Source organism: Schistocerca gregaria, chromosome 3 (genome assembly GCF_023897955.1).
Source record: "Schistocerca gregaria isolate iqSchGreg1 chromosome 3, iqSchGreg1.2, whole genome shotgun sequence".
Lineage (NCBI taxonomy): Eukaryota > Metazoa > Arthropoda > Insecta > Orthoptera > Acrididae > Schistocerca > Schistocerca gregaria.
The window spans coordinates 308,137,877-308,158,124 of record NC_064922.1 but is presented as its reverse complement, the minus strand read 5'-3'; the positions used below and the strand labels follow the sequence as shown (position 1 = coordinate 308,158,124).

At 40.4% G+C, this 20,248-nt stretch overlaps 1 protein-coding gene across 3 annotated transcripts in view; it reads left to right on the top strand.

Annotated features, from left to right (window-relative positions):
* The window catches only part of LOC126355886 (tyrosine decarboxylase-like), a 519,636-nt gene that overhangs the window by 363,511 nt on the left and 135,877 nt on the right, over positions 1 to 20,248 (top strand). For all 3 annotated transcript variants that reach the window (XM_050006388.1, XM_050006390.1, XM_050006389.1), the window contains one exon: positions 16,843 to 16,913. In XM_050006388.1, the coding sequence (XP_049862345.1) occupies positions 16,843 to 16,913 (71 nt within the window). The remainder of the gene's footprint in view (positions 1 to 16,842; positions 16,914 to 20,248) is intronic.

Sequence of the window (20,248 nt, the reverse complement as noted above, 5' to 3'; positions counted from 1 at the left end):
CTACGGTAACAGGTAGATCCTACTAAAATGTTTTGAAGAACAAATTCCTTCCTGCACTGCAACAAAAACGTCCGGGAAGGACTGTGCATGTGCTGTTCCACCAAGACAACGCACCCGCACATCGAGCTAACGTTACGCAACAGTTTCTTCGTGATAACAACTTTGACGTGATTCCTCATGCTCCCTACTTACCTGACCTGGCTCCTTGTGACTTTTGGCTTTTTCCAACAATGAAAGACACTCTCCGTGGCCGCACATTCGCTAGCTGTGCTGGTATTGCCTCAGCGATTTTCCAGTGGCCAAAACAGACTCCTAAAGAAGCCTTCGCCGCTGCCATGGAATCATGGCGTTAGCGTTGTGAAAAATGTGTACGTCTGCAGGGCGATTACGTCGAGAAGTAACGCCAGTTCCATCGATTTCGAGTGAGAAGTTAATTAGAAAAAAAATCGGAGGCCTTAGAACTTGAATGCACCTCGTACTGAGAAGCGTGGGGAAGCAAAGACAATTACTGAATGTAATAAAAATAAGAAAATGTAACTAGACTGGATATACATAAACAAAAAAGGCGAGGCTTCTAAAAAGCAGTCTTAGAGGGGTATATGGAAGGAGAGAGGAGACGAGGGAGGGAGGGATTTCAGATGCTGGATAATGTAATGGATGGAATCGCAAACACCGGCATTAAAATGGAAGCAGTGGATCGCGGGAAATGGAGACGGAAAATACCTGCTACCATAGCACATACCAGATGATGATGATGATGATGATGATGATGATGATGATGATGATGACGAGGAGAAGGGGGAGGGGGAGGATGTTTTTAACCACGATGACAAATTTCCTTCAATTCGTAAGACGGGTATTCTAAAATTTTTCTGTAAACATCCGTTCGCCGTCCCGTGTACTACATTTTGCTGCACCAGACTTTATATGTAGTTCTTTAAGCTCTTGTAACGAATTTAATTCTCCACATTAAACAAACAGACACGACCTATAAACAGAGACAATCTACATAGTGAATATGCCACAGAAGGCTGTGTTTCAAGTAAGTAGGGCCACATACGACATCGATGCTGAAAGCAACTAACAAGCACGTGTCACACACGCATCGCCCATTCATGACCCGTATTGCTTTAAATCAGCACGACCACTGATTCCATATCAGACAGTTTAGAAGCCTCTATTGTCTACAGAATTTTCCCCTCAAGGGTTTCAGAAACTTATACGTATGTTTGTGGCTCCATTTCAGACAGTAACACTTACAAGCTCTGTTGTTTCGTTATCACATAACTCCATGTGTCGCCTGTACTTTGCCGATTACATACCTTGATAATGCTGACCCATTGTTGACTTTGACCTGCTGTAAGAAAAAACATCCACTTAAAAGATTATATTTGAATATCTCATCGACCTTTATTTCATTACAGAGGAACTGCTACCATATTAGGCCTTGATTATGGATGGAAATCGGGTGTGGATTTACTGACGGAATTTTGGCTTGAAGGGATAAATGGAAATGACGGGAACAAAACCATGAATTTCGTACACAGATTTCGAATGTTCTCCCTCCTAAGGCGTATGTGTTAGTCAAAGTGGCTGGTAAATTTGGTATGCTAATGTAGGCCCAATAGTGTTTGTGAAAATTTAGTAAATTTGTGTTTAAAGCTCAAATTATGAAACAATGTGAAGTATGAATACTTAAGGTATGTTAGTGCCTCTTTGATATTGTATATCGAGCCGATTGCCCTTCTTATCCTTTTGGTGTTGCCTGGTTACTTATTTATGTCAAACCGTTTCAGAAACTGAACAAAATTTGTCTATAGCGTGTCTGAATGAAATTGAATGGTTCATTACTAAATGTTGATACCCAGTATCGTCTCACCATTGTAACTATCCTGCCCATATGACGTTATTGCTGATCCACTGACTATATGCTTTGCTAGACAGTAGAACGTAATGGCGGCTGTTCGATTTTTCACTAACATCCCCCACACGCAAGGTCCCACAACACGATTCACATAGATCTCGATAACACTCGGTCTCCTCAATTTTACCCTTTTCTGACAGGCTTCTCTACAAATTTAGAGCCAATCAATCGTAGTTATTTTACCAGTCTTAGATGCGTGGGCAGCTTACTAGACTGGACTCATCAAACAAAGAAACGAGTAAACGAAATAACTAAACAATACAATGTTCTTCAAGGTAAGCAAAGATTTGTCAAACAACGTAACACGACGAAGGGATCATCGCATATGCTGTTCACTAAATCACATGAATTGGTCCCGAGTGCGCTTCTCGGAAACGTTTGGCAACTGCATGTCACAGCCACACACACTGGATTGAAAAGGATGGATTGTAAGGCTAGCCTTTTCCACGATATTCACAATCATCACAGGGTCTCCACAATCACTTCAGAACAATGAAATGCAGACGCGGAGTATCACATTCAATGCTCCCGCTCTCTTTCAAATTATCAGAATAGGGTAAGACCCGCGACAGCTTTCACGTTTCACAATGAAAAGAGTAACAAATCAACGAAATATTAGAATTACTACAAAAGAAAACATAAGTATTTTTTCTCATACACAGCAAAGACGGAAAAAATAATAACGTATCTAGTGACCAAAGAAAGTATGACAACGAACTGCACTATAAGAAAATGCGTTTCAAAACACATACCAAGAAGTAACACCACAGGAGCTATTTCCGTCACATAGCTGGTGAAAGACGACAGCTGGTGTCGAAAAATTCCTCTTGAACTTACTTATTTATCATTTTCTATTGTACTGCCAGCCGCATCTATTTTCGAGGTACTTGATCTTTCCCGCGCGTGGAAAGTTCTTCATTTTAAGTCTCAAGCTTCGATGAAACATTTTCTACCTCATCACCGGTGAGCGTACTTTCTATTAGTGTGATAGCATTGGACACAGTTAATAGCTGCGGTGGCCCACCTGTATCCTTCGGATGGCCCGGTGGTAAGTCCACTGCCCCAACTTACTGACAACCTTACGTTATCAGTAGCTTCTAGGGTGCCGCGGCGAAAGTTCTAAGGTCTGATGCTGTGTCTCCATCAAAACCAAAAGAGAACTGTAGATGCCATGCAAGTCTCGAATTATCCAGTATAATTCAGAATTATCACAGCAGCGAACTTCGCTTGTGGCTTCTATAGAACAACCGTTGCTAGGCAACTGCGTCTCATTTGTTCCCAGTTTTACTTCCTAGATATGGTACACTATCACTTATGATCGTATGACAGTGAAACTGAATTATATATTTATGTACGTATTTCCATACTAGTGTGAAAAAACTGGTGAAAGAAATAGGAAAATCTCCACAGCGTGCCTTTTTTGAGCATAGCATAGCAAGGAGAAGTAGACAGCGAATTTGAACCTAGTGATACTGAGTGGACTGCGTCATTATTCTTCTTGCTTCGCCTCCGTAGCGTTGATGGCAGCCATGCGGAGGACCCGGGTGCGATTTCCGGTGCCGGTAAGGATTTTACTTTGGTGGGAGGATTGGTACGGGAACCAGTGGCCATCGTGAAGCGAACTGAGGACCTGCGTGACCGAGTGTTGGCGGCTCCATAGTCTGTAAAATCTGCAAAGCGGCCGTGAGAGCGGTGTGCTGGCCACATCCGTCTCCATACCGCATCCGCATCATGCCGCGGCCGGTAGACATCTCCTGGCCCTTCGCGGCCTGAACGAAAAGTTCGTCATTACTACGGTCGATCGCGGTTGATGGTATTATTACAGTAAAAAAAAATATCTTTATTGCAGAGCTTTAAGTTTTTTATGAGACTCTGCTTTCATATGTACTAATGTATACAAACAGAATTGCATGAACGTGAAGTCATTTGCCTCAATTACTCATTATTGAGAAAAATATTCTATGATTATGTAAAGACGGTGTGTTGTTAATACGAGAACGAAATTTCCTCGATTTAGAATACCATTAGTTCTTTTATTTTATCCCGTTCGATAGAAGTGGTACTGCGGTTAAGACACTAAACTGGTATTCGAAAGAAGTGGAATTCAAATTTCAGTCCGGGCTTTCTGATTTCAGTTCTATTAGTGTCCGTAATTCACTGCAGCGAACTCAGAGATGGTTCATTCAGTAAGGCTACCATGAATACTTACCACTACTGTCCTCTCACCCTCCTCCTCTCCCACATTTCTTTTGCAACGGAGCTAGCATCCTGTTTCTAATAATATCGCTGGGTGCGGTATGCTTAGTCTTCCATTTTCTGTCAGAGTTTGAAAGCGAGTGTTGTAATACTAAGTAGCTTCTGTGCTACAACAGTTTGTCTAGCAATTGCTGTGCCTTCGAGTTATGTACTGCTCTCAAGGGAAAATGATAACTGATCCTGATTTGTCAGTATATTTCTACTTCAATTCGCTTTAAGCTTTAGCATAAAGTCTCACGCTTTTAGTTACACCTCAAGAGTTTCTTAGTGTTCCAGAAGATAGGTGAAGAACGATCTAAATATTCTTTTGTTATCAGTATTTCCCAGGAAGAAACCAGAACGAATACCGCTACAGCCATTACATGTACCTACTGCACAGTTGGATAGTGTTCTGTCTCATCTTCTTCGAAATAATTCCCATTCACTAATTTTTATATTGACCTCATACGATATAGGAAAATAAAATTTACGTTTTTCTTGTATTTATGTGTTTTATACGGGTAATAAGCGTTTCAGATGTCCTTCTAGAGCATCTTTAATTCTTGCTGTGAGGACGAAGTGACCTCATCCGGTACTTTTAAGTGTTTGCGGAAACTTTTTGCAGTTGTTAAATCGTTCTCTCTGAGAATGTGTAGGAAGTGCACTTCCGTGGTTGATGAACTTCATATGATGTGACGTCTACGCTAGCATCATTTCCTCTGTGAATTCAAAGAAAAAGTGACGCAGCAGCTGTACTTGTCCGTAAACCTCTAGCAATACGGCACAAATTAACATACCAGTCACCATTAGCGCGTTTGAGATACGCCCTGCAAGGAAACGCCTCTCGTGACTTTTTCGAGGACACGCTGAATAGTAATGCCTTCGAATTTTTTGTGTACAGTGTCTTAAGGCTTTTATAATAAAACAAATGTTATTAACATTATACGGTTTTAATCTTCATGTCTACATATTTGCAGCCCTCTGTGTCTGCCGGCCGGTGTGTCCGAGCGGTTCTAGGCGCTTCAGTCTGGAACCACGCGACCGCTACGCTCGCAGGTTCGAATCCTGCCTTGGGCATGGATGTGTGTCATGTCCTTAGGTTAGTTAGGTTTAAGTAGTTCTAAGTTATAGGGGACTGATGACCTCAGAAGTTAAGTCCCATAGTGCTCAGAGCCATTTTTTGAACCTGTGTCTCTAGAGGGCTCCAAATTGTAAATTGTAACATGACGGTGTGTAAGGTATCTATGTCGATGGGTGAGAGACAGAGTGCAGTAATCGAGTTTCGAATTCAAAGAGTTCGTCCGCACATGGAGAACCCTCTCTTTCAGCACGACAATGCCAGGCCACACACGACCGCTGCGACATCTGCAACAATCTAACGTCCTCCACACAGTTCCACATTGTCCTATCCGGTTTTCACCCGCTACCATGTCTTAAAAGGACACCTTCCAGTACTTCACTTTGATAGTGATGAAGCGTTGCAGCAGAGGTGATGTTATGGCTCCGTCAACAAAAAGTCCAACATTTTACAGTGACGGTATCAACAAATTTTTCACTCGTTGGGAGAAATGTGTTCGTCGCCAGGATGGCAATGTTGAGAAAAAAATGTGTGAACTTGAAGAATAAAAATGCAGAATGTTAATAACGTTTGTTTTATTTAAAAAGCCCTAAGAGTTTTCACATAAGAAATTCGGAGACACTAATTTTCTACATCTGCATCTACATGTACATGGATACTCTGCAAATCACATTTAAGTGCCTTCACAATTCTCTATTATTCCAATCTCGTATAGCGCTCGGAAAGAATGAACACCTATATCTTTCCGTACAAGCACTGATTTCCATTATTTTATCGTGGTGATCGTTTCTCCCTATGTAGGTCGGTGTCAGCAAAATATTTTCGCATTCGAAGGAGAAATTTGGTGATTGGAATTTCGTGAAAAGTTTCCGTAGTAACGAAAAACACTTTTCTTTTAATGATGTCCAGCCCAAATCCTGTATCATTACTGTAACACACTCTCTCATATTTCGTGATGATACAAAACGTGCTGTCTTTCTTTGAACTTTTTCGATGTACTCCGTCAGTCGTATCTGGTAAGGATCCCACACTACGCAACAGTATTCTAAAAGAGGACGGACAAGCGTAGTGTAGGCAGTCTCCTTAGTAGGCTTGTTACATTTCCTAAGTGTCCTGCGAATAAAACGCAGTCTTTGGTTAGCCAACCCAACAACATTTTCTACGTGTACCTTCCAATTAAAGTTGTTCGTAATTGTAATAGCGAAGTATTTAGTTGAATTTACGGTTTTTAGATTAGATTGATTTATCGTGCAACCGAAGTTTAACGAGTTCCTTTTAGCACTCATGTGGATGACCTCACACTTTTCGTTATTTAGGGCTAACTGCCACTTTTTACACCATTCAGATGTCTTTTGCAGTTTGTTTTGATCTTCTGATGACTTCATTAGTCGATAAACGGCAGCGTCATCTGCAAACAACTGAAGATGCCTTCGTAGTTTTCGCACTTACTGGTTGATTTTGCAAAGTAGGGACAAACTGCTGGAAACAATCCCTGAGCGGATAAGAAGCACAAAAAGCCGTAGGGAGACACGGCCGAAAATGTTCCTGAAGAGGTACACCAATTTCTAAGTGAAGACAATACGCCAACTTGTAAGTGGATATAGAAGATCTTTGACAAAGTAGGTTTCAATGATTGAAAGCCCACAGGAGAACACACTAGGCAAGCAAGAATTTTGTGTCTGGTCTAGTGTCTTAATGGTACGTTGGCAGCGAACCCTCAGCACCGGTTCACACTCAGCAGATTATAACTATTTTACAGAAATTCATCAACGTTATACATAAGAGCTTTTCAACAACTCCTCGACAGTAACGTGCTTTTAAAATAGCGGAAAACCTTTCTAATCTATTTTATGACATTTACATGCAGTCATAGGTGCACGTACGTACATGGCACAACATACTACTGAAGAATCATCCACAAAGTAAGTCATAATACGCCTAGTATATCTACAGATACGACCTGTTCCTATGCCAAATGACAAGTGTCGCTAATGCATCCATTATATAACGCTACGGTTTTAGATATTTGTCAATGTCCTAAGGCCGCAATTGTGCAATCGTACATGAAATAAAGAGAAAGGCAGCTGAAGGCATCACGAAATCATTCAAAAAATTTATCGCTTCTGCAGACCGTATCACACTGAAAATTATATAATACCGTAAATTTTTTGTTTAGTTAGCGGTACTTACTTTATATTTGTACAATATTAACCTCCATCAAGCGTATCGCTGTAAAATGTTATTTGTATCCACTAGATTTTCTAGAGTTTATATCGGCTACAGAAGATCGTAGAACAATTATTTTTTAATTCGTGGAAAAATTGCAGCAGTTTATTTCTGTTAAAATTATTTGCATAAAATAAAGACTGAGGCAGTTGCTTAAAAAAAAAACACGCCTCAGAAGTGCAAGTTATTTGAAGCTTGTTTTATCCTCACAATTAATAAATACGGAAAAATTATTTAATAGCATGGTAGTACAACTCATTGAGAAGAATCTAAGACTTAAACCGTTGGTGTAGGGTCATCAGCTAAGAAAATGTAGTCAATTATCCGGAGCGCTTTATTTTCTAAAAAAAAATCAATATACTTCAAAAATAATTTTAAAAATTTCAAACATGTACTTTTTTGACTTACTGTGGGATATACTTAGAGTAAATAGCAAGAATGAGACTGCGAATGTTAACGGACTACAGGGAACCATATTTTTAGTGGTTTTTACGATATATCTCGAAACATAACAGAGCAGTCGATACTTATAAAAAAGAGTGCGATAGATCTCTTTATGCCCTACAACGTTCTCCTTTAACAATTCTAGATCGGAGATGCAGCTGTTTACTTATTTAATAAAAATCGTTTTTTACAACCTCGTGGATTTTCTTGGCCATGTTCGCTATCTGGAATCGATTTTCATGTAATACAAACTCTAGTTAAAATTTAATTTCCTGTACAATCATATTTTTTGTTTTCAGGAAATAATTTTTGCAAATTTAACATTAGACCGTCATATAATGCTTGTACCATTTCGCAAAACCACACTTTATACAGTTAATGCTTTTAACGAAGAAGCAAGATTTATTCTAACTTCAGTGTCGTGAAAAACAAACTTAATACTATCATCTTTTTTCTCATTTTGGCGAAAACTAAATTTGTGTAGTCATTTTCTTTAACTTCTTCTTTCATTTTGGTAGGCAGTGAGAAACACACGAAAAATAGCAATACCGCCCTGAAGTCTTACTACTATTTAAACGACTGAAGTCGTAGTTATTCGCCCTTGATAGTGATTGTGATGGAGGCGTGTTGCAACTTCCAGGCACGTGTGGTGGAACAGAGAGGATCAAGTTCCCATCAACTGTTTCCGTCTGCCACGTTCAGTGAATGGCGGCATACTCTCCTCAAAAACAGCGCGCTTGGTGGGACATTAAACTCGAGTCCCTTTCGCTGGTAGTGGCTGCGCCTGCCTGTTGCAGTGGTAGTCCTCAGCGATATTCTAAATTATTTTTGTTGTTTCTGACTAGTGGCGCACGTTTGGAAAACGCACACTTTCTGCTACTTTAGATATTTATTTACTAACTTTTTATCCCAGTAAACACTTAGTCTTAGTGCGGAAATAAAGTGTCCATTGGCGTATATCTTAGTGGGGAAATAAATTGTACATTACGGTTAGTCAATTAGATTAGGTCGTAGACAAATGCCTCGTGATTCCAGGTTCAGAGTAGCGTCTCCCATTCATATATTATAATTACTCCATGCAGAACCTGGTCTTTCATGAAACAGGTGGTCCTGTTGATCGGATAAAAATGTCTTCCATACGTCTGGTACTCCCAATAAACTCTCCCGCTAACTTGGCAATTAGGAATCGCAGGGGAGAAGCTCTCAGGTTTCACATAAAGCGTTCTTGACGAGGCAGCACTATCCCTAATAGTCACACTCAAGGATCAAGCCCCTGTCCGACATGTTACTTTATTTTAAGAGGAAAGTTCAACATTTCAGCATTTCCTCCTTTACGGAGTATTCAATTAGAATGAGGAGTCGCAGATGCGAAGTGGACCTGCAACCTTCAGCATTTTACGACATAGAAGAACTGTTTTAAGACAATGAGAAAGTGGTATTGTTATTTGACGTCATAAACTTAAAAAAACGTCAAAGAAACTATAAACTCAAGGACGACTAAAATGGAAGAAGAAATCGGCGCCGGCTGCAGTGGCAGAAAGGTTCTAGACGCTACAGTCTGGAACCGCGCGACCGCTATGTCGCAGGTTCGAATCCTGCCTCGGGCATGGATGTGTGTGATGTCCTTAGGTTAGTTAGGTTTAGGTAGTTCTAACTTCTAGGGGACTGATGACCTCAGAAGTTAAGTCCCATACTGCTCAGAACCATTTGAACCTTTTTTTTTTAAGAAATCGGCAGTGTTCTAGTTTAAAAAACAATAGAGGTGTTCTAATGAAGTCAGTCGCGAAAACCCTTCGCAACCGTAACCAAGAAGCAGAGGGATATTTGAACACTGTTCCCCCCCAATACAAATCCATTTTATGCCTCCCTGTAGTGATATTAGGGGAGAATTGACTTTACGTTTTTATTTTTGTAAAATCTTGCAATATGTAAGTAAAATCTCTGTTAAAATTAACCAAATTTTCACGAAAAGTAATGTGACTGTAGAATTTCGGATAGAGAACGATATGAGGCGTAAACTTCAAAATATATTGGAACAGAAGTTAATATATGATCAAGCAAATAAATACAAGATTAATTGTAAGCAATATGAGAAGAGCGGCAAACAAGTAGGAACTTACAGATTAGATTTCATGAACATTCCAGCCATTCTGGTTCCTCAGCCTTAGGAGCACATGTGAAATCACGTGGACGCATTGCTGCTAATACAGAAAATGAGATGAAATTAATACCCGAAATTGATACACGTATAGTTATAAACTTACTAGAAGATATTTTTATAATACTGAATAACACCCTGACAGTATTTTAAATGAGCCAAAGCAACTGAAGAAGAAACCTTTTTAGAGAACTTCATGATGTTTTATATTCTAGATCTTCTTTTATTTCCTTATCGTAGAAGTGAGCTACTTAGGTAATTCTGGTTATTACACGTATGATCCTCAATGAACACTACCCTATGAATGTCCAAATGAGTAAGATGATGGTTCAAATGGCTCTGAGCACTATGGGACTTAACTTCTGAGGTCATCAGTCCCCTAGAACTTAGAACTACTTAAACCTAACTAACCTAAGGACATCACACACATCCATGCCCGAGGCAGGATTCGAACCTGCGACCGTAGCGGTCTCGCGATTCCAGACTGTAGCGCCTAGAACCGCTCGGCCACTCCGGCCGGCGAGTAAGATGATACTTAGATATCTTACGAGAGACTGTTAGTGCCTGAGGTTTAGACTGTACTATACCAGAGGTCTAGATTGTGTGCTGTATCTGTGTTCGTGTTCTTTTGACATAGACATGAGGCACAGTTTTTTTGTAACTTTTGTTTTTTTATTACTTTTTATGCATATAAGATAATTGGTCTTATATTCAGCGGAATAGTTAATTCTATTTACTCTTGACGTAACGTTTTATTGATGCAATGTATTATCGTTATGTTTAATACAAATCTTTTACTATGAGATGATATTTACAATTTAAAGTAACTAGATTTCCCATATATACATAAGTACTGTGCTGTATTGTATTAGTAAACCAAATGTGACATGGTAACAAGTTCTTCACATAAAGTTATCTAAGGGCAGTTATTATCAATGAATTTTAACTGAGATATTTGTATGACCTAACTCATTCTGGACTGTATGGGGGATGTATTCTCGTCTGTCGTGTCTATATAAGATAATTACTTACGAGAGGCAATCTTTAATAGATTTTTTCATTGTGCCGTTTCTTATGGCTACTATATATCTTCATACTGTTAACAACACATACGCAATGTAAATATTAGTCGCATATTCTTTCGGAGATAGACGTTCATGGTCTAGGTTTTATTGATAGTTGACTTTCTACAGTGTTTAAGTGCAGATATTGAGATCATTGGTAAGTAAATATATACCTACTTCAGTGTGGTAGTTGTTTTTTTCTCTGTGTCTAAGAGTCTTCCCACAAACACTTCATATAATTTACTATCTGAAGTTTTCTGCATGGTTGTAACTGCACCACTCAGTGGACTATGTCTGTCGGCATATACTAACCTTTTTGCGTGCACGTATCCACACTTCAGCACCTGACCTGCTGCTCAGGGGAAAATAAGCATTCATGGCATGTTCTTGCCACATGTACTCAGAAGTACTTAAAAATATTCTGCTTGTAGTAGCTATAATTATTAGTCTGCAAATGAAATAAATACTGATGTAATGTGCTCATTAGATTACGAAATGAAACACTCAAAGTAGTAAATGAGTTTTGCTATTTGGGAAGCAAAATTACTGATGATGATAGAAGTAGGACGAAATAGAGTGTAGAGTGACAATGGCAAGAAAAACGTTTCTGAAGAAGAGAATTTTTTTTAACATCGAGTATAGATTTAAGTCTCTGGAAGTCCTTTCTAAAAGTATTTGTATGAATTGTAGCCATGTATGGAAGTGAAACAAGACATAAGCTGTTTAAACAAGAAGAGAATAGAAGCTTTTAAAATGTGGTGCTACAGAAGAATACTGAAGATTGGGTGGACAGATCACGTAACTAATGAGAAGGTACGGAATAGAATTGGGGAGAAGAGAAAATTTGTGGTACAACCTAACTAAAAGAAGGGACCGGTTGATAGGACATATTTTGAGGCATCAAGGTATCGCAAATTTAGTACTAGAGGGAAGCATGGGCGGTAAAATCGTAGAAGGAGATCAAGAGATGAATACTGTAAGCAGATTCTGAGGGTTGTAGGTTGCAGTAGTTACTCGGAGATGAAGAGGCTTGCACATGACAGAGTAGCATGGAGAGCTGTATCAGATAAGTCTTTGGATTGAAGACAACAACGACAACAACAACAACAACAACATCCTCAGTTTCCAATAAAAATATCTGCACTTATGCCCCTAACATCCTGTATATGGCACAAATCGACACCTGAAAGGTGATCTCTGCACTGTAAGATACCTAGAGTCTGGCACATGTATAAATTATTTGACATACACGTATCAATAGAGATCATTCCTCGTATATTACGTTAATGATGTTCCGTTTCATCTCAATGAAATAAGTTTTGTGCTGGTATCGAGATCATGGCGTGTTCTACGTGTGTCGCTAAACATTTTAAGACTCTGATGGTTTTCAATTTATCCAGTTGGAAGCTGAATTGTAGCCCAAATTTTACTTGTAAGCACTTAGACATGTTTACCTTGATCAGTTGGACAGCTTATTTGTTTTATCCTGTGTATAAATTGTTAATTTGTTATTGTTGATATAGACTTCCGTGTAGACGGTCACTATGGCCGAAACCGGTAGAAAATAAATAATATATTTGTACAGCTGACGGCAAACATGCAGTTCTTCAAATTCCTGACAGTTGTATCAAGTCATCTCATGAAATAGTTACTTTTGTAAAAGTTTGCCTTAAGGTTAGCCAGTAAGGTTAGCCAGGCATTAGGATTGTAGCATGACACTCACAGAGAGAGTCCAACTATAAGTTTAACTTTTCTTCTACTTTCCTGATTTCAACCGAATTTTAAAATCACGTGTACTCAGACTTTGAAGTCCAGAACTTAGTATTGGTGTTTTAAATTTTTAATATGATTTTAATGGGATTTTTAAGTATATCTACAATACATATTCCAACAGTTCTATGCATTCATTTTATGAGAAATGTTATTAATGTACTTCCAGTAATTTTTACAGTTTCGAACTTATATTTTATTTCATTATCGGTACATAAATGTGATAATGAAATAGTCAAACTACATTTTCGATAATGTTAATCCATAAAAGTATGCAAATACGTCTGTATTACTTCCTGCCAAATTTCACTGGGACTAGTTCATATTAGCGATAAAATGGTGGGATTGAACATAGAAAAACAAAGTTACAAGAAATGATTTTAAAATATTATTTAAAAAATGAATGTTAGTATGAGACACATACCCTTTAAAATTCAACACTACAATGCATTTTTCTTTCTTGCTCCAGGAGGGCTTCTTTGTCTCGTAATTTCAAGACCAGAGTAGCCTTTTTCTTGAATTTTTCCTTCAGCCAGCATCTTGTGGACTGCTTGATCCGTCGTTGATCTATAGATAAGCAATTGTTCTTCTGGGAGTGAGATAAAGGAGTGCTGTGACTCTTGCCTTCTTCAGTCTTCAAAACATACCATACCCAACTGAGAACTAGCGTTTACAAGACCCAAAATATCTTTTTTGCACGGTGCTGGGGGATGGGTGGGGGGGGGGGGGGGCGGAGGTGAGGGATGGGGCGGTGGGGGACATCAGGGCCAAATGACGCTGGGCAGTCTTTTGTTTTCACTTGGTGCCTTGTCATCATTAGTGCATCTTGCTAGCAGTGTATCAGGTGCAAATCTCTGATAGACAGATACTGTCTTGACCTCTTTAGCAGCTGGTAGTGTTTCACGGGTGCAGTCCATATGTCGAATATTTCGTAGACGTACTTGTAATTCTAATGCATCCAAATCATTTTATGACCTTAGAGTCAACACTCGAAAGCTACTAAAATATTCTTGAAACAAAATTTAGGGTGGAGTGTCCCCTTAAGCAGCTGGGTTAGACAATAACCTATGTTGGTAATATTACTCTGGTTAATCTGTATTTTTATTACTTGTCTGAAAACCTCTCGTTCGCTTAATGAAGATAATAAAAATAGGTTTTCAATATTCAAAGCCATGTTGCGCTATCATTTGGAGTTCACATAAAATTGCACATTTACGGGTAGCTAATTCAAAGATAAAGGAGGAAGACAGGGGGTGCAAATTGCAGTAGGACTATGTCTAGTAAGGAAAGTTCCGGTGAAGAACATATTCATACTGAAAATATTTTCAGAATGAGATTTTCAGTCTGCAGCGGAGTGTGCGCTGATATGAAACTTCCTGGCAGATTAAAACTGTGTGCCCGACCGAGTTCGAGTCTCGGTCTGGCACACAGTTTTAATCTGCCAGGAAGTTTCATATCAGCGCACACTCCGCTGCAGAGTGAAAATCTCATTCTGGAAACATCCCCCAGGCTGTGACTAAGCCATGTCTCCGCAGTATCCTTTCTTTCAGGAGTGCTAGTTCTGCAAGGCTCGCAGAAGAGCTTCTGTAAAGTTTGGAAGGCAGGAGACGGATACTGGCAGAAGTAAAGCTGTGAGTACCGGACGTGAGTCGTGCTTCGGTAGCTCACTTGGTAGAGCACTTGCCCGCGAAAGGCAAAGTTCCCGAGTTCGAGTCTCGGTCGGGCACACAGTTTTAATCTGCCAGGAAGTTTCATATCAGCGCACACTCCGCTGCAGAGTGAAAATCTCATTCTGGAAACATCCCCCAGGCTGTGGCTAAGCCATGTCTCCGCAGTATCCTTTCTTTCAGGAGTGCTAGTTCTGCAAGGCTCGCAGAAGAGCTTCTGTAAAGTTTGGAAGGCAGGAGACGGATACTGGCAGAAGTAAAGCTGTGAGTACCGGACGTGAGTCGTGCTTCGGTAGCTCACTTGGTAGAGCACTTGCCCGCGAAAGGCAAAGTTCCCGAGTTCGAGTCTCGGTCGGGCACACAGTTTTAATCTGCCAGGAAGTTTCATATCAGCGCACACTCCGCTGCAGAGTGAAAATCTCATTCTGGAAACATCCCCCAGGCTGTGGCTAAGCCATGTCTCCGCAGTATCCTTTCTTTCAGGAGTGCTAGTTCTGCAAGGCTCGCAGAAGAGCTTCTGTAAAGTTTGGAAGGCAGGAGACGGATACTGGCAGAAGTAAAGCTGTGAGTACCGGACGTGAGTCGTGCTTCGGTAGCTCACTTGGTAGAGCACTTGCCCGTGAAAGGCAAAGTTCCCGAGTTCGAGCCTCGGTCGGGCACACAGTTTTAATCTGCCAGGAAGTTTCGTGAAAATATTTTACTTACAATTATAGTTATATTACGATTATTTCTTTTGGGTTAATTATAGTATATTCAGGACTATAACTAAACCATAAAGCAGAAAATACTATTTAAGTTAACTGCAACAAAAAAAGTAAAACTTCATGATTGAAAATGAAGCTCGCACAGTACCCAGTAATTTACATTCGAACTAAATTTTAGTTGTGGTAACATTCAGATCGCTGATTATCTAGGAGGACGGAAACGGCCTTGCCGCAGTGGCTACACCGGTTCCCGTGAAATCACCGAAGTTAACCGCTGTCGGGCGTGGTCGGCACTTGGATGGGTGACCATCCTGGCCGTCATGCGTTGTTGCCTTTTTTCGGGGTGCACTCAGCCTCGTGATGCGGATTGAGGAGCTACTCGACCGAATTGTAGCGGATTCGGTTAAGAATACCATCATAATGACCGGGAGAGCGGTGTGCTGACGCCACGACCCTCCTACCCGCATCCTCCACTGAGGATGACACGGCGGTCGGATGGTCCCGATAGACCACTCGTGGCCTGAAGACGGAGTGGTTATCTAGGTGGAAGTGGCGTTCCACCAGCAGTGTGGAGAAAACTACCTCCAAGTACTCAGCTGCGATACAAATCATCCAATGTATTCGGCAGCTGGGATTATGGACAACTATCAGCTGCGTGATTGAATGGTGACAATGAAAATTTGTGCCGGACTGGGACTTGAATGCACATTTCCCACTTAGCACGAGCGGTCCCCACACCATTTGGCTATCCGAGCACGACTCACGACCAAACTCAAACACTTACATCCGTTGTCAACCATGTGTCTACATTTTTGCAGTCGCACATCCATTACGTGTATTCCCGTACAGGGGAGACATTTTGCTTGAAAGTCTCTTGCCCGGTGTTAAGCATATCCGAAGGATTATTGCTTCGTATTTCTGAATGACACAGGCACTTCAATACCATATTTATCCACCAAAACGATATGTTGTCACTAAAGAATAAACCAGTTTATTCATAATATCAGCAATAAAATAACCAGTCGGCTCTGGTGCACGTTGGCGTGCTTGAAGTAGTCAAAAGCTATGCAGAATGTCCTGTTGCGAGTTGATGGTGTAAGAACGAAATGAAATGTAGGTAAGGTACTATGCACTCACTTTAACATGGTCGAGGTGTGGAAGCTAAATGTTCCGTGAAATCGAAATTGAAACATATGTCATATTGAGGTGTGACAAGTTCAATAATCGTACTTACTGATACAAAATATGTACCAGCTTAATGAAATACAGCTTTGAAAATAGGTAATATAGAGATAATGAACACTATTGTTTTACAGGTGAAGATAGCAGCTGCCCCACACAGAAAACAACCGCATCCATTCCCCCACTCTTTATGATCTCATAACTAAGAGACTCAGGAAGCAACATAACGCGTCATTCTGTGCCTTTATCGACATTCCATCTACATTATCTGTAGGACGTTCATGTAACGCATAGAACATCTCAAGTGACTCCCGCTTGTGAATATTTCGTAACGCAGTATGTTCCTCAATTGTGGCCTCGTATCCTAATTGAAATCTTCGTGTGTTACAGACCATGCGTGGGACGTCATCACGGAAATCGCCACTGAGCTGCTGGAGACCTACAACGTGGAGAAAGATCAGGTAAAACGGTCGATCTGACCTATTCTCACGCTACAGCTAATCTCCGGAATGGATAGTTTAAGGTGCTACATTGTATCTATCTTTTTTATTTTTTAATCAAGTTGTTTCACTTGATTGTTTTTACTGCATTTACTTCTTTTATTAATTGCTTGTTGACTAAATATTTGATTTGACAATAATAGCTAAAATACTTGAAAATCATTATGGAAAGAAAAAACAGCGACATACGACATGATGATGTATAAAACTGGAGTCTGTTGTCCGTATCATAAACCTTGCTTCCAGAAGAACTGATTCATGTGGTAGGACAATGAAACTTCATTTGCCAGGAGACGGTTGCTATGCCAGTCAGCTAATGTTGTTATCAACTGAATTAAATACATTACTTGTCATTATCCTATGACTGTTACAAATACTACTAGAAAAATCACCGTCTTCCTGATGGAACTTAAAATATATTCTTAGTTATTGTCATTAAACTAATCAGACCCCTTTCATTCCTCTCCTAAGCAAAAGTTACTAACCTTACCGTCGGCTCGAACGAGGTTTCAATGAGTGAGACTAACACACGCTGACCTAACGATCATCACAGTTGACCACGTATATTCTGCGAGCGTTGTAAAAACGATCAAGGATGGACACCGGTAATCATAACTTTGGAGACTGTATCGATTAGCGAATCCGATATAGGAAATGTGACGGTTCATACAACTAGGTAACAAACGGAAAACGTGACTTCGATTTAAATGGTGCACCATAAGTAACTTCCGCATTTGGAAGGAAAATTCCCATTATTTGGTGACTAATGAAATTGAACGAAAGAGAAATTAAGTTTCTTATTCAGTAATTTAAAAAAATCTTTGAATACAACTATTTCACACACTTTGAAACGTAACATCGCTGAAGTGGGTGTCGTTAATGACAAATGTTTGAAGAATTTCCTAGGAGCTCTTCATGGCTGTGGGTGTCATTATGAGCAGAATGGTTGTGTCTGGTTGTACTGCACCATTTTATTGTTTTGTAACCTATGAGGGCCTTGCATCGCTTCTTGTACGATGCTTCACGGTTTGTTTCCATTCTCAAGAGGAATCAAAGAATATGTTAGCATTTTATCGCAAATACTTCGTAATAAGGAACATTTGAAAAATTGTTGGTTCGCACAGAGAGATACATGCAATAATCTGTCCTATGAATCAGTCATGATCTAACAGAGCAGGAACTACTTTTAATTAATGGTAATGGTGCACATGTGGCCAGCATCGCACTATGTGTCATGGGTTGTGGATTAAAAGTGTAGGTCTCAGTGTCTTACTTTTCTGTCGTAGACTTATAATTTAAAACATCCCTGAAGAAAATCGGAGCATATTCTGCGATGGAGAGTTTCTGCAGGTCATAAATAGTACATTCCTCCAATTTCTACGTACAGATTCCGGCGATATCCAGGATGGCTGCGTAAGCAGTAAACACCTCATCCTTCTTCGTTAATCTACAGTTTATGTGCTGCCCCGTTCCTAATGATGTCAACATAGCGAGAGGTGAAAGGTTTCAATTGCCCACTTCCGCAGACAGCCACGTTCCCCGAGAAACAACTGTGGAACACAGTAGCAGAGAACCTAGAACTTTACCTGCCGCCTGTGCGGTGTCGGCCGACTCGGGATTAATCCATTTCGAAACGTGGTGGTGAATGACGTTTCCACTGCCAATATTTGGCTTCCAGTGGAAGAAGAGGTGGCGGCGTAAAGTTCCTTATCAGCAGTCTTTGTACCAACGTTCTGGGTTAAATTTCAACTTTTCTACAACAAGGGTATTTGGCACTGTTCATGGTGATCCGTTCGTCGGACGGGGACGGTAACCTCGGTGGTCCCCTTTGTGTTATTCGAGAGGAGCAGGATATGCGTTTCACCCCCTCCCTTCTCTCACAAGTACTCCGGGCCAGTGATTAGAGATTAACAACAGACAAACGAATATATTCTTGTCCTCATAATGTAAAGCAATTAAAGCAATAGCTGATTTATTCTGCGTCACAGATCATTCAGAAAGCCGGCAGCAGCTCGCGCCCGTCTCGCAGCTCTGGCTGGTCTGGCACTGCAGACATGTGGCCTTAATCCCATCTTCTGTGCCCAAGAACCTTCCTCGTGAATCAGTCTGTCTATTAGTGAAAACCTTATCCAAATACTCACAGTAGCGCCTGAGATAAGCCTTTATATAGACACAGGAAGACGAAGCAAGGGGCTTTGATTTATAAGCATATTTCAGAAATTTAAGTGGAATACAGTGTGTACATAAAGTTCGGCAACACTTTCAATTATTTATTACACAAGAACTAAACATTGTACAGATGTCATACATCTTGCATTTTGAAGAGAAACTCTGAAAGTTTGTTTTTTTACATAAACATTCTATATGCGAACCATGAGTGATACAGTAGACTTCAGTACCCGTCCCAGCACGGCATCGTCGACTGTGGCAGTCGCTTCCCGTATTCTCTCCCGGAGCTCTGCTACATCACGTGGTAGAGGCGGTACCTACACCAGATCTTTAATGTGTCCCCACAGAAAAAAGTCAAACGGAATGAGGTCTGGTGATTGGGGAGGCCATTTCATGAAACGACTGTCTCCTTCTGCAGCACGGTCGATCCATCGATGCGGTAGCTCCGTGTTCAGGTACCCACGAATTTGTTGTGCCAGTGGGAAATGGCCATCCTTGTTGGTGGCTTCTTATCGTACTTCGTTCTAAACGTTCGTTGAACAGCTACAGCACACGAACACCAACACACAGGCAGCTCGCTCCGCACCTGAACTCCTCATGTTGGCGACCAGCGCTGACTATCGGCAAATGACCAAACTACGCTGTGGCGGTACATATGAAAAAAACTTTCAGGGTTTCTCTTCAAAATGACATATGTATGCTATCTTTATAATGTTTGGTTCTAATGCAATAAAAAATTGAAAGTATTCCCAGACTTTATGTACACCCTGTATTAATAAATTATACACACAAGCCTTGCTCATGAATCAGTCTACGTAACAGTGAAAAATAAATCAAAATCACTACAGTAGTTACAGAGATTCAGATTCATGTACAGACAGAAAAATGTTATGCAGGACTTTATATACTGGACGATTCGGCTGCTCCTACCTATGGGTTTTATGCAACCCACAATGCCTTCAATAACCACGCGTGAGATATTCATATTCTCCCGCTAGCCATGTGCAAACTATAAGTCCTACAGAAAAATGAACGGGACGTTTTGTGGGAAATTTAACTTACGGTAGTTAAATTTTGTACTGGGATACGTTGTCACTGGAAGCCACAGTTTTCGAGTTATTCAAGAA